At 41.0% G+C, this 18,802-nt stretch overlaps 1 protein-coding gene across 2 annotated transcripts in view; it reads left to right on the top strand.

The window, feature by feature from the left end:
• The window catches only part of KCNH1 (potassium voltage-gated channel subfamily H member 1), a gene marked incomplete at both ends in the record, with an annotated part of 420,139 nt that overhangs the window by 13,843 nt on the left and 387,494 nt on the right, over positions 1-18,802 (top strand). For both annotated transcript variants that reach the window (XM_082832647.1, XM_082832646.1), the window contains one exon: positions 16,902-17,025. In XM_082832647.1, coding sequence (XP_082688773.1) covers positions 16,902-17,025 — 124 coding nt within the window. The remainder of the gene's footprint in view (positions 1-16,901; positions 17,026-18,802) is intronic.

Below are 18,802 nucleotides of genomic sequence, written 5' to 3'. Positions count from 1 at the left end.
AAGCAAACAAGTAGATGTATAACATGTCAGATGGTGTAAAGTGATTGGAGAAAGTAAGGGAAAAGGAAACACGTGTTGTCAGGTGGAGTTTTTTTTTTTTTTTAATTAGTTAATTCATTGGATAGCTATAGGAAAGGGACTAACAATTGGCAAATATGCTAAGAGTCCTACATTTGGTTAGGTGTTTTTTGTTTTTATAAAAATTAATTTCTGGTATGAACTTTATTTAGCTTCAGGTAAATAAAATCATTGTTTCCTGGTCTTTGTCTAGTGCTTATATACATACCTCTTGTCCTCTTCATTTATCTCAATCAGTCTTGTATTGTTCTAAAAGAAAAAAATATATATTTTTACTCAAACCTGCTTTTTGTAAGAGCGCTGATATCCTTAGTAAATCTATAACACTGAAAGTGTCATGAGGATGTGTTCTCTTCTAAGAAAGATATCCCGAGTTATTAGAAGCATATTGTGAAATATTTACTGTAGCCCTCTAAATAATCGGTGTTGGCAGGGAACAATAAAGTTGTGTGGGCGGCTCGCTGAATGTAGCTTTTATCTGTGTAATTGCCGAAACTGAGTCACTTTTCTAAGTCATTGCTTTAGTTGGTTTCTCCTTTGTTAGTTATGGTAATTATGATGAAAAGCAATTTTCTAATAATTTCTTTTTATTACACAGACTATCTCTATGTTATGCTTTATGGGCAAATGGTAGGTTTGGGATGATTTTGACGCATCTGACTACCGCCGTGTGGTTTGGCTCATACCCCATCCTCCAAAGAAACTTTACATGCTTGGGGGAGGGGACTCTTTCAAATGTTTAGAGGATGTTTGTTTTATTCTACTAACTGGAGGAAAACGGGTGTGTGGGCTGAGAACGGTTGAATTTAGGAAGCCTTACATTTAATTGCGTGCAGTCGGACAGCTAAAAACCCTCAGGGAGTAAAAAGGCATCAGAGGGAGACTGTAGAATCTGGTTAATTTGCATCAAAGGCCTGGAGCCAATGGGAACTTTCAGATGAGAGCCAATGAATAAATTATGTCTCCTTCCTCAAGCAAGGGCAGCCAGGTTGAACCCCCATGTTTTACTGAACAATGTGGAAGAGACTTGATCAATTCAGAAAATATGAATTTGGAGGCAGGCTTAGTGCTTCAGATGGGCCACTGGCTGATTGGAAGTTACACATTCTACCTGAAAAACCTGTATATGTGTACACACACACACACACACACACACAAGATATGTATGTATATGTCAAGAGCATATATCTTACCTGAATTTTATTGATTCCAAAGACAGATTTAGGCATTTTCTGTATATATAAGTGGACACACCAATATATGATTTATCGCTACTGTAGAATCCCTTGACAATACAGTACTTTTTTTGTGTGTGTGTGGTACGCGGGCCTCCCACTGTTGTGGCCTCTCCCGTTGCCGGAGCACAGGCTCTGGATGCGCAGGCTCAGCGGTCATGGCTCACGGGCCCAGTCGCTCCGCGGCATGTGGGATCTTCCCGGACCGGGGCACGAACCCGTGTCCCCTGCATCGGCAGGCAGACTCTCAACCACTGCGCCACCAGGGAAGCCCAATACAGTACATTTTTACATTAATACTGTACATCACATCCTGTCTCCAAATCCAAACAATTCCACTGAGCAAAAGCCGGATACAACACGGTTCACCTGAGATGTGAGTATCACGTCCCACTGAGTCGAGTTTAGAAGGTGTTTCTGCTATTTTTAAAGTGACCCAGGCTCTACAGAGTCCAGCGTTTGGAGAAGTGATGTTTCAAGGTGAGGGCTGGTTGATGACTCCACATGGGTGTGAAGCTTGCCAGGTTGCAGAGGTGTCTTCTTATTCGTTCTTTGTTATGAGCCCAATTACTTAGAGCATCAGATTTTATTACTGCCAGAAGCACGGAGATCTTCTAGTTTGCCCCCATCGAGACTCACAGAGCTGAAGTGACCAACCCACACAGCTCATCAGGGACAGCACTGCCACTAGAACCCAGTTTGTCAGTGTCCCCATTGTTACTCTTTCACGTGGTGCTCTGGGAACCTAGGGAATAGCTGGGGAATGGTGGATTAATAAGGTGGCTCTTACCCCTCATCCTTCCACTGACTTTCTTTGTAGACTCGGTTCCTTGGTGCTTCTCCATGTCATCTCAGGGCCTTTTTCTTACTGGGTGGCCTCTGCTTGTAGAGTCTCCATATGGCCTCTCCACTAGCTGGACTTCTCACCTGGCAGCTCAGGGCTCCCAAGAGTACAGAAGCAGAAGCTGCTGGACCTTAATGCTTATGGGATTGGAGTGACATCCATTCTACTGCAGTCTGTTGATTGGAGCATATCACAGACCCACCTAGTTTTAAGGGGACAACAGAAAAGCGTGAATGCAGGGAGGCACCGTTTATCGGGGGCTACCAGTATAATCTCAACTGTTTATAGTGATGCTTTTTTTTTTAATAAATTAATTTTATTTATTTATTTTTGGCTGTGTTGGGTCTTCCTTGCTGAGCACGGGCTTTCTCTAGTTGTGGCGAGCGGGGGCTACTCTTCGTTGCAGTGTGGGCTTCTCATTGCGGTGGCTTCTCTTCTTGTGGAGCATGGGCTCTAGGCACAGGCTTCAGTAGTTGTGGCACACGGGCTCAGTAGTTGTGGCTTGCAGGCTCTAGAGAGCAGGCTTAGTAGTTGTGGCACATGGGCTTAGTTGCTCTGCGGCATGTGGGATCTTCCCAGACCAGGGCTCGAACCTGTGTCCCCTGCATTGGCAGGCGGATTCTTAACCACTGCGCCACCATGGAAGTCCTATAGTGATGCTTTGACTGTACCAGCTACCATTGAGTCAAGGGCCTGAGACATGTAAGGGGTTGGTCTTTCTAAAAAACATTTTTTTAAAAAAGAAGAGAGAAAGTGAAAAGGTCTGACAAAGCACTAGTAGTGTTCTAGAAGGGATTGTATTGTCTCTTTTTCTGTAGGTATTTTGTGAAGACTGTCACCAGTGTGATTCAGTAGTGCCAGGAGGCAGGAGGCAGGAGGCTCTCTCAGTACCCTTTGGAGTATTAGAGGTTTGCTCCTTGTTCATGTGTCAGAGCCCATTTTATCCTCATTGGAGACTGGCTGAAGGAGCCAGAAGAAGGTCAAAATACAGCATCAGCTTTTTTTTTTTTTTACTGTTAAACTAGATTAGAGAACATAGCAGTGCTATCTGTCTCCTTCCTCAAGCCTAGGCGTTGGCTTCTAGGCTGTGAGTTACTGACCTACACCTAGGCCAAGAATCTGACAGCAGAGGGCTGGCAGGGCCTGTCGCAAGTAGGTTCTGAGTGTCATAAGGAGACAAGTAGCTCAAGCCCTCCCTCTCTTCTCCCACCACACTGGGGCTCAGGCTAGTTTGAGAGGCCAAGACACACAGAGTGGACACCTCTTGCTCTTGGTATGCCTACTGATAGCTTGAGGACTCTACTTAGGGAGGTATAAGTGAGGGGGAGGGAGAAAGGGGTCGAAAGTATTCATTACAACATTTCTTTCTAGCGAAATGCCCAGGTGTGGAAGGGTAAGTGTTGCCTTCATAAAAGCCCTTTACTAAAGTAGAGCTTGATAGAGTTACTGTATTCTGCCTAAACTAGAGTCCCAGAGTACCACCAAGGACTCTGAAGGCGTCTCAGAATTTGTGAGCTCTGGTTCTGCTGATTCTGTTAAAGATTATTGCAGAATGTCATACAGTTAAGAACATTGGCTTTGGCGCTTGTGATGGTTAATTTTATGCGTCAACTTAACTGGGCCATGGGATGCCCAGATATTTGGTTAAACATTATTGTGAGTGTTTCTGTGAGGGTGTTTTTAGATGAGTTTAGCATTTAAATGAGTAGACTGAGGAAAGCAGATTGCTCTCCCTAATGTGGGTGGGCCTCATCCGATCAGTTGAAGGCCCGAATAGAACAAAAGTCTGACCCACTCCCGAATAAAAGGGAATTCCTCCTGCCTTACTGCTTTTGAGCTGGGACATTGGTTTTTTTTTTCTTGCCTTTGGGTTTGAACTGAAACACTGGCTCTTCCTTGGTCTTGAGCCTGCCAGCTTTCAGACTGGAACTTATACCATCAGTTCTCTGGGTTCTCAGGCCTTCGGACTCGAACTGGAACTATACCGCTGGCTCTCTAGGGTCTCCAACTTGCCAACTATAGACTTTGGGACTTGTCAGCCTCCACATGCACCAGTTCCTTATAGTAAATCTCTGTCTGTCTTTCTGTCTCTGTCTCTCTCTCTATATATGTCTATATATATTTCCTATTGGTTCTGTTTCTCTGAGTAGCCTTGACTAATACAGTGTTAGATGTGAGACAGTACCTGCTCTATTAGATGTGTGATGTAGGAAAAGTTCCTTTGATTTTCTAAGCCCTCTTACAAGAGCTATAAAAATGTGTTAATACTAGTGCCTGCCCACCTGATAGATGAGTATTAATACATGTGGTCTTGGTGGTGATGATGCTGTCTTCATAGATGAAGAATGTTAGATATCCTAACATTTCTCAGTTTAAAATCTTCAAATCTCTGAGATCCAGATCTGGCCAATTCTTTTTGTTTGTTTTTCTTTTTGGCCGCGGCCTGTGGCTTATGGGATTTTAGTTCCCTGACCAGGGATTGAACCTGGGCCCTCAGCAGTGAAAGTGTGGAGTCCTAACCACTGGACCACCAGGGAATTCCCCAGATCTGGCCAATTCTGATGCGGTCTTAGGAGATTACGTTATTTTTTTTGATATTTTGTCCGTGCAGTGGGTTACTTTCCCAATTGTTTTGTTTGGCTTCAAAATAAGTTTTCATTTACTGAGCTTGGAAATAGTAAATAATCTGAGTCATTTATGGTTGGATGTGGAATGCACATCTCTCCATTTGGCTAGAAGATCTGTGTCACTTCACTAGAGCCCTCTTAGTTGCCATTCTTAACCAGCAGGAATATAGCCAGCTGCCTGGAGGAATGAAGGAGCCTTGGCTCAACCAAGTTGCTGTCATGGAGTCCTTGCACCAGAATTTATGCACTGTTTTCAGGAGATTCCCACTTTCTGAGCCTGTCTATTCTTATGACAGATACACTTCTGGAGGAATGATGGCAAATTGACTCAGACCCACCTAGGTCCACTTCTTTATTTTATTTAACAGATCTTATCTCTCCCTCACAAGCTCCTACCCCACTGACCAGCAAGGGGAAATTAGTTAGTGGGGGGACTCTGAACCTCCCAGTTAGTATCTCAAGCTCTTCCAGTTTAGGTAGTCTTTTGGGGCAACTCGGTTTGTGTTCAGATGCCGATTCTACCCACCCCATATGCTTCTCTCCACATGGTGTGTGTGGTGGAGGCAGGCACTTGCGTGACCTCTGGGACCTCAGATCCCCAGATGCAAGGCCTTATTTTCCCCCACTATTTCTTTGGATCTCTGGCAATGGCCGCTGGTCGCTGGGTGACCAGTTGATCTGTGGGGCTCAAGTCTGCAGTTGGTGAACTTATGTTCTGTTCTTTGGATCGAACAGAACTTGGTGCTCTGCCCCAACTCAGCATATATTCTCTTTCTCTCTCTCTCTCTCTGTGTGTGTGTGTGTGTGTGTGTGTGTGTGTGTATGTGTATATGTAACTTGACCTAATCGAGGCTCTCACTGGCCCTGATAGTTTCCTGAACCCTGAAATTAATCTTAGGCTTGTGCAGTTTGACATGCAGCATTTGTCTACATGGTCACCCCACTCCACTCTGATAACCATCTGCTTAGGCAACTACAGCAGCAGTGGGACAGTTGGAACCTTCTGGATCCTTGCCAGACCCCATAGGAGCTGAGGGAGGCTCAGGAGTGCTGACAGGACCAGCATCTTTGAGTCACCAGTGTGGTGGTCTCTCCCACCCCTGAGTCTCAAATGGAGATCCAGACACAACATCTCCCCTCTCCTCCTCCTCTCCTGTCCTTCCTCCTCTTCTATCATTGTGTGGAAGGAGGACTGCTCTAGAAATAGGTTGGCACACTAAATTTTAAGAAGTAAGAGGTGATAGTTTACAAGAGAGAGAAGAGACGAAACATTGGAAAGATAGACAGGAGAACCCAAGCATTTAGAGGAGGAACAATTCATTCCACCCACGTCAATATTTCCTGGGGGCGTCATTGTATATTACAAGGAAGAATCATAATATAGGATGACAATAATGGTAATGGTAACTCACAAAGGTCTCATTATACTTAGCATTTTTACAGGAGGGCACATCAATCTAATGTGTTGCAAAGATTTTCATAGAAATGGTCTGATCTTAGTACTTAGTCGAATAAGAAGGAGACTATGTAATATAATGATTAAAAGTACGGATTTTGAAGTCAGATAGACCAGGTTCAAATCCCAAATGTACCCTGCTGTAACTATGTCCTTAGAGAGTTTTTTCATGAGTAAAATGATAAAGTCCATGACACTTCATTCAGTAAAGTAATACCACCTCACAAAGATTGTTGTAAAGGTTAAAAAAAACCCTACTTTGGTATATGATAAAGTACTTAGTACAGAGCCTGGCACAGAGTAAATTTCAGTGAATGGTACCCATTCTCATCAATACCTGGAATATCACCTATGTAGAATCCCTTAGTTCTTGATGATATGTGATGTTATGGTATTTGTATGGGTAGCCCCCAATTTACAAATCCAGAGATTGTGCTCTGGAATGTAATTTATAGATTACTTATTTATATCTTATTAATTGAAGAGAATCCAGAATATGCCCTTTTCCCGCCAACCAGAGCAGGGTACACATGCGGGTGCTAGGGATGGGGTAGGGAATGGGGAAGAATTTCTAAATGCTTGGGTTCTCTGGTATTAGAAGGAAATGTGTTTGTGACTGGAACTAGAATTCTTTCCTTCATTCACTCCAAGTCCTTGGATAAAGAGGGAATTCTTTTGTTTTCTCCCAAGGCATATTGTTTAATTAATTTGTTTGTTTGTTCAATTGAAGAATAGTTAATTTACAATATTGTGTTAGTTTTTGCTGTACAGCAAAGTGATTCAGTTATACATACATATATAAATACAATTTTTCATATTCTTTTCCATTATAATTTATTACAGGATAGTTGGAATATAGTTCCCTGTGCTATACAGTAGGACCTTGTTTATGTACTTCATATAGAGTAGTTTGTACCTGTTAATCCCAAACTCCTAATTTATCCCTCCCTCCCATCTTTTCCCTTTGGTTCCCATAAGTTTGTTTTCTATGTCTACGAGTCTGTTTCGGTTTTGTAAATAAGTTAATTTGTATCATATTTGAGGTTCGACGTACAAGTGATTTCATATGATATTTGTCTTTTTCTGTCTGACTTACTTCACTTAGTATGATAATCTCTAGGTCCATCCATGTTGCTGTAATGGCATTATTTCATTCCTTTTTTTGGTAACTGAGTAATATTCCTGTGTGTGTGTGTGTGTGTGTGTGTGTGTGTGTGTGTGTGTACACCACATCTTCTTTATCCATTCGTCTGTCAGTGGACACTTAGGTTGCTTCCGTGTCTTGGCTATTGTAAATAGTGCTGCTGTGAACACTGAGGTGCATGTATATATCCAGAGAAAACTCTAATTCAAAAGAGGGAATTCTTAGCCCTTCTATCACATAGTGAGTAAGGAGTCTTGCTATTTGGAAGCTATAATTTCTTGCTTGGGTTAGCAATGAAAGGAAACTCTTTTGGAATTTTATTCTATGATGAGAAATCCCCTAAGTGGATGATCAATAGGCTGATGATTCTATTTCTACTACACTTCCTGTTCTTTGTTTCCTTTCTAAAGTCAAAGAAAACGCTAGTGGACTTGGTTTTTCCCAGATAAGGCTGTAATATGCACCCCAGGAACAGTGGCAATGCTTGAGGAACAATCAGTACCTTTAAAAGATGACCAGAATACTTTTATGAGAAATTACAGTGATATCTGGAGCTTGAAATATATCCTGTTCTAATTTTTTTAGTAACTGAAAAATTTAAGCAATAAGTTAATCTTTTCTGATTTAAATTCATTAAAAATTAAGAATATACTTATTTTTTTCAAAGTAGTATATGTTCATGGTTAAAAATATCAAACTGAAAAGCTTATAAAGAAAAACAGTCATCCTATGCCTTGTCCTTTCACCCATCCTGCTCACCAGAGGCCACATTTTCTAATTTTAGCTGTTTCTTCTTATAGTTTCTGCCAGGTCTCTAAATAACATGCATTATAGCTATTTCCAGATTTATCAATTTTAGGTATTATCTGTTGACTTCTGTTAATTTATTTGAGCTTTTAGCTTACTTTATCTACTTCCTACCCCTCCTCCTAATATAATTATATTACTCCCTTATTGATTATCTTTGCAGCTTTAAGTGAAATATTTATACCTTTCTTTTTACTGTATCAGCTCTAGATACCATCTCATGATTGTTTTCTCTTCTCTCTCTAAGCTTATCATTTGTATTTTTGCAGTGTTAGAATTGATGTGGTTATTCAGATACTTATAGTTAAATATTCCATGCTTTGACATGTTTTTATTTTTGACATCTTTATTAGAGTATAATTGCTTTACAATGTTGTGTTAGTTTCTGCTGTATAACAAAGTGAATCAGCTATACGTATACATATATCACAATATACCCTCCCTCTTGCATCTCCCTCCCACCCTCCCTATCCCACCCCTCTAGGTGGTCACAAAGCACTGAGCTGATCTCCCTGTGCTATGCGGCTGCTTCCCACTAGCTATCTGTTTTACATTTGGTAGTGTATATATGTCCATGCCACTCTCTCACTTCATCCCATCTTACCCTTCCACCTCCCTGTGTCCTCAAGTCCATTCTCTACGTCTGCATCTTTATTCCTGTCCTGCCCCTAGGTTCTTCAGAACCATTTTTTTTTCTTTTTAGATTCCGTATATGTGTTAACATACGGTATTTGTTTTTCTCTTTCTGACTTACTTCACTCTGTATGACAGACTCTAGGTCCATCCACCTCACTACAAATAACTCAATTTCATTTCTTTTTATGGCTGAGTAATATTCCATTGTATATATGTGCCACATCTTCTTTATCCATTCATCTGTCGATGGACAGTTAGGTTGCTTCCATGTCCTGCCTATTGTAAATAGAGCTGCAATGAACACTGTGGTACATGACACTTTTTGAATTATGGTTTTCTCAGGGTATATGCCCAGTAGTGGGATTGCTGGGTCGTATGGTAGTTCTATTTTTAGTTTTTAAAGGAACCTCCGTACTGCTTTCCATAGTGGCTGTATCAATTTGCATTCCCACTAACAGTGCAAGAGTGTTCGCTTTTCTCCACACGCTCTCCAGCATTTAATGTTTCTAGATTTTTTGATGATGGCCATTCTGACTGATGTGAGGTGATACCTCATTGCAGTTTTGATTTGCATTTCTCTAATAATTAGTGATCTTGAGCATTCTTTCATGTGTCTTTTGGCTATCTGTATATCTTCTTTGGAGAAATGTCCATTTAGGTCTTCTGCACATTTTTGGATTGGGTTGTTTGTTGTTTTGATATTGAGCTGCATGAGCTGCTTGTAAATTTTGGAGATTAATTCTTTGTCAGTTGCTTCATTTGGAAATATTTTCTCCCATTCTGAGGGTTGTCTTTTCATCTTGATTATAGTTTCCTTTGCTATGCAACAGCTTTTAAGTTTCATCAGGTCCATTTGTTTATTTATTTATTTATTTTATTATTATTATTTTTTTGCTGTACGCGGGCCTCTCGCTGTTGTGGCCTCTAATGTTGCGGAGCACAGGCTCCGGATGCGCAGGCCCAGTGGCCATGGCTCACGGGCCTAGCCACTCCGCGGCATGCAGGATCTTCCCGGACTGGGACACGAACCTGCGTCCCCTGCATCGGCAAGCAGACTGTCAACCACTGTGCCACCAGGGAAGCCCCCTATTTTTGTTTATATTTCAATTTCTCTAGGAGGTGGGTCAAAAAGGATCTTGCTGTGATTTATGTCATAGAGTGTTCTGCCTATGTTTTCCTCTGAGTTTCATAGTGTCTGGCCTTACATTTAGGTCTTTAATCCATTTTGAGTTAATTTTTGTGTATGGTGTTAGGGAGTGTTCTACTTTCATTCTTTTACATGTAGCTGTCCAGTTTTCCCAGCACCACTTATTGAAGAGACTGTCTTTTCTCCATTGTATATTCATGCCTCCTTTATCAAAAATAAGGTGACACCCTGTGCGTGGGTTTATCTCTGGGCTTTCTATCCTGTTCCATTGATCTATATTTCTGTTTTTGTATCAGTACCATACTGTCTTGATTACTGTAGCTTTGTAGTATAGTCTGAATTCAGGGAGCCTGATTCCTCCAGCTCCGTTTTTCTTTCTCAAGATTGCTTTGGCTATTTGGGGTCTTTTGTCTTTCCATACAAATTGTGAAATTTTTTGTTCTAGTTCTGTGAAAAATGCCATTGGTAATTTGATAGACATTGCATTGAATCTGTAGATTGCTTTGGGTAGTATAGTCATTTTCACAATGTTGATTCTTCCAGTCCAAGAACATGGTATATCTCTCCAGCTGTTTATATCATCTTTACTTTCTCTCATCAGTGTCTTACAGTTTTCTGCATACAGGTGTTTTGCCTCCTGAGGTAGGTTTATTCCTAGTATTTTAATCTTTTTATTGCAATGGTAAATGGGACTGTTTCCTTAATTTCTCTTTCAGATTTTTCATCATTAGTGTATAGGAATGCAAGAGAATTCTGTGCATTAATTTTGTATCCTGCTACTTTACCAGATTCACTGATTAGCTCTAGTAGTTTTCTGGTAGCGTCTTTAGGATTCTCTATGTAGAGTATCATGTCATCTGCAAACAGTGACAACTTTACTTCTTTTTTTCCGATTTGTATTCCTTTTTTTTTTTTTTTTTTTTTGCGGTACATGGGTCTCACTGCTGTGGCCTCTCCCGTTGTGGAGCACAGGCTCCGGACACGCAGGCTCAGCAGCCCTGGCTCACGGGCCCAGCCACTCCACAGCATGTGAGATCTTCCCAGACCGGAGCACGAACCCGTGTCCCCTGCATCGGCAGGCGGACTCTCAACCACTGCGCCACCAGAGAAGCCCTGTATTCCTTTTATTTCTTTTTCTTCTTTGATTGCTGTGGCTAAAACTTCCAAAACTATGTTGATTAATAGTGGTGAGAGTGGGCAGCCTTGTCTTGTTCCTGATCTTAGTGGAAATGGTTTCAGTTTTTCACCATTGAGAATGATGTTGGCTGTTGGTTTGTCATATATGGCCTCTATTATGTTGAGGTAAGTTCCCTCTGTGCCTACTTTCTGCAGGGTTTTTATCATAAATGGGTGTTGAATTTTGTCGAAAGCTTTTTCTGCATCTATTGAGATGATCATATGGTTTCTATTCTTCAATTTGTTAATATGTTGTATCACATTGATTGATCTGCGTATATTGAAGAATCCTTGCATTCCTGGAATAAACCCCACTTAATCATGGTGTATGATCCTTTTAATGTGCTGTCGGAATCTGTTTGCTAGTATTTTGTTGAGGATTTTTGCATCTATATTCATTAGTGGCAATGGCGTGTAGTTTTCTTTCTTTGTGACATCTTTGTCTGGTTTTGGTGTCAGGGTGATGCTGGCCTTGTGGAATGAGTTTGGGAGTGTTCCTCCCTCTGCTATATTTTGGAAGAGTTTGAGAAGGATAGGTGTTAGCTCTTCTCTAAATGTTTGATAGAATTTGCCTGTGAAGCCATCTGGTCCTGGGCTTTTGTTTGCTGGAAGATTTTTAATCACAGTTTCAATTTCAGTGCTTGTTATTTGTCTGTTTATATTTTCTATTTCTTCCTGGTTCAGTCTCAGAAGGTTGTGCTTTTCTAACAATTTCTCCATTTCTTCCGTGTTGTCCATTTTATTGGCATAGAGTTGCTTGTAGTAATCGCTTATGAACCTTTGTATTTATGCAGTGTCAGTTGTTACTTCTCCTTTTTCATTTCTAATTTTATTGATTTGAGTCTTCTCCCTTTTTTTCTTGATGAGCCTGGCTTATGGTTTATCAATTTTGTTTACGTTCTCAAAGAACCAGCTTTTAGTTTTATTGATCTTTGCTATTGTTTCCTTCATTTCTTTTTCATTTATTCCTGATCTGATCGTTATTATTTCTTTTCTTCTGCTAAGTTGGGGTTTCTTTGTTCTTCTTTCTCTAATTGCTTTAGGTGTGAGTTTAGGTTGTTTATTTGAGATGTTCTTGTTTCTGGAGGTAGGATTGTTTTGCTATAAATTTCCCTTTTAGAACTGCTTTTGCTGCATCCCATAGGTTTTGGGTCATTGTGTTTTCATTGTCATTTGTTTCTAGATATTTTTTGATTTCCTCTTTGATTTCTTCAGTGATCTCTTGGTTATTATGTAGTATCTTGGTTAACCTCCATGTATTTGTATTTTTTCCAGATTTTTTTCCTGTAATTGATATCTAGTCTCATAGCGTTGTGGTCGGAAAAGATACTTGATACAATGTCCATTTTCTTAATTTTACCAAGGCTTGATTTGTGACCCAAGATATGTTCTATCCTGAAGAATGTTCCATGAGCACTTGAGAAGAGAATGTATTCTGTTGTTTTTGGATGCAATGTCCTATAAGTATCAATTAAGTCCATGTTGTTTAATGTATCATGTAAAGCTTGTGTTTCCTTATTTACTTTCATTTTGGATGATCTGTCCATTTTGACTTGGTTGTAGAAATTGGAATTTAATAACGTGTTTACATGACAATGATTTGATATAGTATGATTTGATTTCCCTTCCTGCACAGCTTTTGTTTTCTTTGATGTTTCTAGTTTTCTTTTCTGCGCCCCAAATTATATATGTTTACTAAACTTTTTTTTTTAAATTTTAACATGCCTCAGTATCTTTTTTAAAAAAAATTTTTATTCATTCATTTATTTATTTATTTTTGGCTGCATTGGGTCTTCATTGCCGCGCGTGGGCTTTCTCTAGTCGCGGCAAGTGGGGGCTACTCTTCATTGTGGTGCACGGGCTTCTCACTGTGGTGGCTTCTCTTGTTGTGGAGCATGGGCTCTAGGTGTGTAGCTTCAGTAGTTGTGGCACGTGGGCTTAGTAGTTGTGATTCGTGGGCTCTAGAGTGCAGGCCCAGTAGTTGTGGCGCATGGGCTTAATTGCTCTGCAGCATGTGGGTTCTTCCCAGACCAGGGCTTGAACCCGTGTCCCCTGTATTGGCAGCCAGATTCTTAGCTGCTGCGCCACGAGGGAAGTCTGCCTAAACTTTTTATGTTATTCCAGATTATCAGGAATATCATTAACTCCTGACCTCCTTTATCTCTAAATAACTTCTCTTCTGGAACTTCTGTTTTCTGAAGCAATCCGTATTGAATGTTTTCTATTAGCTTCCTTTCCTGCTTTCTATATTTGGAGCCACATTTTTTTCCTAGTTCCCATGTTGTCTTCTTTCATGTATTACTCCCTCATTTTGCTGATACACATCCTCAAGTAACTTCCTAAGAAAGAATATATGGGAAATAAATTTCCCAGATCTTACCTGAAGATCATATCTGAAAATATTGTTATTCTACCCTCAGATTTGATCATTTAATTTTAAAAAAATGTCTTCTGTCCTATTCTTGTGTTGTTCTTTCTGCTCTTCTTATTAGGATGCATGCTGTTTTTCTTGATTGATCTTCTGTGTCTTATTTTTTTATGTCTCTTTCTGTACTATACTCTGTGAGACTTTATTTTGTCTTCTAACATTTATGCTGAATTTTTAATTGTTACTTTGAATTTACAGGAGCTCTTATTTACTTGTTCATTTGTTCTCCTATGGGTCTTCCCCACCCCCACCCCCACCCAGCATCTTGTTTTTGTTTTATGGGTATATTGTCACTTGAGTCTTTCTGAGGATACTAATTAGTTTTTTTCCTTTTTTAAAGTTCTTCTTAAGAACTTAAGAGAGAGAGTTAAACTGACTAGACTTCATATGAACTCAGGGATAATTCAGTGAATTTTGTACTTCTTTTAAGGCTTAGTTACTCAGTTCAAGAAACGTGAGTTTTTTCAGGGAGAGAAGACCAGCATGAAGGGTTAGCTTGTCTCCAGAATAAAGTCAGAGCTCCCTGATATTCAAGACCCTTTGCAGTCCAGTCTGCAGGCTCACCTCCTGCTCATTCGTCTTCCTGGCTGCCCTGTGTGTACACCAGTCTGCTCTGTGTCCTGTGCTGCCCGACCTTTGCTCATGCTGGGTCCTCTGCCTGAAATTTTCTGTTCTTCCCACAGCCTCTTACATTTACCAGAGGCAGGCGTCGTATTTTCAGTTCTCTATCTATTTTTGTGTCATCTGTGGCAGGTACATTTTAGGCATTGAAAATGTTTAAGTGAATTTTACTCATCCTTCCAGACGAGAGCAACTTCCACTGTGACCACTCAGAGACACAGTCCTTTACCTCCCTCGAACAGAGTTAAGTATTTCATGCCCTGTTTAGGTAGTTGTATGCAGGGCTATTTGTTCTGGTAAGTTCTCGAAGGGCATGGGCCATACCTTGTCAAACTGGATATCCCAGCGTTTTGCATTGTGCTTGATATACAATGGGAACTTGAAGTATTTGTGCATATATAGGGAGAGACAGAGGGAAGGACTGGCTGTGTATTTTTACTAAAGGCATATTTATAAGATTAGCAGGTTTGCAGATTCACTTCATGATGGTGCTGTTTTCTGTTCCTTTTCAGTATATCAAAGCATTCCCAAGAGTACATTAAGAGTAACTTACTGTATTACTCATCACAATAGATATGTACACAGATGCGTATCTTCAGCAAAGAGAAAGAAATTGAACAAATAAGTGATAGGAGCTCTCTAAAGTTAGCCAGGGGTTAGAACTTTGAAGCTGTGCGTATTCATAAAATGAATCCCTCTAGTTGAAGTCCCTGCTCAGACTGACAGTAAGCGTAGCTTCCATTGCTAATAAATAAGTAAGCTCTTCTTTCATTTTAATTCTGCTACTTCTGACTGTGGAACCAATATTGTTGTTTTATCTGATGCTGAATCTCTGACCCTATGAGGCTCAGGTTGGCTGCAAGTGCCGTAGCCCATGAGGTCAGCAGTGCCCACGTCACCACACCCAGGGGTTCTCAGTGAGGAGTCTTACTTCCAGTACACAGCTGAGCTCTGACAACTTGGAGTAGAAGGAAATTTTGAGCAGGAAATGAAGGAGCCGCAGCACCCACCTTAGATTGGGGAGCCAGGCGTGGATCCCAGGTGGCCCTGAAGGCATCTGCAGGCTGGGTGAGGGATGCAGCCATGCTCTCCCAGCAGGAAGGGGTGGATGAGCACCCCACCACCTGGTGACCACCTGCTAGTTCCCTCTCGTGTCCACTGTCAGAGGCTCAGGTGCGTGGGGTCCATCTGGCTGAGGTCAGGTCTCTCTTGGCGGGGTGGGGAGCCACTGCTACAGGCCCTTTAGTTGTCAGCTTTCCTGGTGGCCGAAACCACCAAGCAGAGACATCACCTTTCACCAAGATTGCTCACACTGGAAGGGGCTGCAGCAGATTGTGAGGGCACAGTGAGGTAGGGACCATCCTTTTGGACCACCAGAAAGGAACAGGTATCCAGGTACGCTGTGTAGCTGGAGCACTGCAGAGAGTCTTCTCAAAGCTGGTGGCAGCTAAGCTGCCCACTCAAATCTAAGAGCTTTCGAATGTTTGCAAGTGTTAATAAACAAACCAAATGTCGGAAAAAAGAGTAGATTATGGTATTTAGCTATTCCTCCTGCCTCTCCTTCCTCTTTTCCTTCCCACATAGATAGGAAAGGATGGTTACCCATATTGTGCATAGTAAATGCTGTACTAGAACAAAATTAACCTCCCAATTAAATGAGGACATTACATGTCACCATTATTCCACTCCACATAGTGTATATATATAAACAAAACCCCCTCCGGTTTACAACAAAAGAAGGGTCTGTATGTGTGTCCTTTCATTCCTTTTTTTGGTCGGGTGGAGGTGTGGAAGGGGTGATTATTCTGTGGAGGGGAGAGAGCCAAGCCAAAATAATGATTATATTGAAGTTCTGGATGTTATTTGCTTAAGGTCTTGAAAAGAGAAGAGGGACACTTGATTTCCTGAGCACAAAAGGTATCGAAGACTTCTGATCTTTAAAAATGTGGAAAGTGGTGAGAACACGCTAAATAGCCCAACATATCTGGCTTACTTAATCCCCGCATCACAAGTGAATGGTGGGCCGGTGCTCCATGAAAGAGCTCTGATATGTGCTTTCTGCGGCTCCATGATTTCAAAATCAGTAAGAAAGTTTTTGTCATTGCCAGCATCTTGATCAGGTTCTATAGAGCCCTAGCATTAGGAAGGTCTAAGTCACATCTTTATGGAGAAGAAGGCTCTCTGGTGTGTGTATTCCAGGAGGCAACCTGCTGTCCCCTTGCCTTTCTAAGAAGGCCTTCTCCTCCAAGGATCAGCAAATATTAATCAGGGTGCATAAGGCCAGTTTGTAGCTTCTGCCCAAAAGACTGACAGGGCCAAGATGCTGGATGGAGCCCAGAAGAAATTACTTTTGGATTCTCTCTGGCTCCACATTACCTGCATAATCTCACGGAGATGAAAAATTAGGACTTGAGTATGTCTTATGGAAATCACTGGATTTCTGCCGAAAATGTTGGTTGGTTGGTGAAGCATGCTTCCTTTGGAGTACAGAAACCTCAGCATTTGCATTCCAAATATTCAGTTCTAAAGCTCTGTTCTTCTGTATTCCTCCGAGGGCCATTTTGGAGGGAAACAAAAATACCTGGATTGGTTATTATTTATGTCCTCATTGAATCTCAACTAATGTCTTGCCTCATATGCCCTTTTCTTTTCTCCTTCCCCTTCTTCTTCTTCTTCTTCTGTTTTTTTTTTTTTTTTAACAGATACTAATTTTGTGTTGGGGAATGCCCAGATAGTGGACTGGCCTATCGTGTACAGCAATGATGGATTTTGCAAGCTGTCTGGCTATCACAGGGCGGAAGTGATGCAAAAAAGCAGTACCTGCAGGTATTTATGTTTGGGGTTCTGTTCAACACTCTATCATGGTATCTTTTTGGAAAAAGAAACTGGCTTACTCAGCTTGGGAATTTCCTTTCATGCAGCGTTCATTCAGGAATATTTATTGCACGATCATCTCTAGTTCACACACTGTACTGGGAAAATCAAAGAAGATCTAAAACATAGTCCCTACAGCTAATGAATTTACAGTCAGTGAGATGGGAGAAAACCTAGAAAAACTCAGGAAAATCATTTTATCAATAAAATGTGAACACAAAATTTTATGAGGGTTTAGATGGAAATTATGTGAAAGAAGATTAAGTGAAATCAAATGAAATGGATGATTTTAGATGATTAAATTAATTTTAAAACACGTATGGCCGTTTTTTAAGAATAAACAGCATGTTGGAGACAAGGGCCTTGTTCATAGGGCTTTTCATCAGAAAACGAGAAGAGAACCATGTCTTGCTGCCTTGTTGCTGTCACATCTCTCTCTGATCACTGACTCAAAGGCAGAAGCAAAGGGTGCTGTGAAACTTGTGCATTTGACAGGGTTCCTAACCAAGCAGCGCCCTTGGGCCGTGGCACTAGAAAAGCTCTTTTAGAGCATCTTCAAGGTGTCCTGCGGAGCGTGTGACCCGGACCCTGTGCTGCCCCAACAAGGTCTTGGCTCCACAGCCTTTGGCGCCTCTCACTCCTCGCCTTCCTCAGAGTCTTCTGTCTTCAGTGGTGTTCGCATGCAGTGGAATCATTTTCCTAAACCTGCTACACCCAAAAGTGAACTCATCTCCAAAGGGTGGAAAAACCCATCTGACCCAGTCATAGTCTTTGGTTCTCAGAAGTTGCATTTTCTTGATATTACATCAGCCAAGTAACTCATTTGGTGAAAAGTATTAAATGTTTTGAAAATATTATCATTTTCTTAAATTTTAGGGTTTTGGGACTGGGAAATGGAAAATTTAAGATTCCCTCAAAGGAGAGGGGTGGGATACGGAGGGTGGGAGGGAGACGCAAGAGGGAGGAGATATGGGGATATACGTATATGTAGAGCTGATTCACTTCGTTATAAAGCAGAAACTAACACACCATTGTAAAGCAATTATACTCCAATAAAGATGTTAAAAAAAGATTCCCTCAAAGGTTTAAAAATGATGACTCAAGTATTACGATAGAATTCTCTTATATTCTTGGTGTGCTGTTATCCTCTTAAGTATCAGTGTATGTGCATCTATGTCTCCATCTGTACGTGCACGTACACAATCAGAACACGCTGGGAGAGTGAGCTTCGGTTTTTCGTGTGACTTGAGCAGCCTTTCCTTACCTTTCTTGCTTCTTATTGGCTATAGTCAGACACTTTAAGGAAATCAGATAAGAGAACTGGATAATTTAGCCAACTTTCTTTTACGCGCAACTCTAAGAAACTTATTTAATTCCCTGAAGGTGTCCCTTCTCTAGAAGGAAAGTAAACGTGCCTTTGTGTTAGCCACATCCCTAATTGCTCAGGAGCCTTTTGGCTTATTTCTTGCATTGCAGGCATCTGAAATCTAATGTCCAGACAAAGGAAATGTACACCTACCACTAACCTACAACTTGAAAAAGTACATAAGAGTAAGGAAAGCTGGGCATAATTATGGTACTTCATTTATTTGAAGACTCCACTTTGCAGGGATTGGTTTTACCTTGTGAAGGAAATTGCCAGCCTATACAACCATCACATAAGTTGAGGTCACTTATCTAGCAAATCCATTCAGAAAGGGAAAGTGGGAGGAAGCTAAAAAGGCCTTAG

Source organism: Leucopleurus acutus (assembly GCF_964270905.1).
Source record: "Leucopleurus acutus genome assembly, chromosome: 2".
Classification (NCBI taxonomy): Eukaryota; Metazoa; Chordata; class Mammalia; order Artiodactyla; family Delphinidae; genus Leucopleurus; species Leucopleurus acutus.
This window is presented reverse-complemented; position numbering and strand designations above follow the sequence as displayed.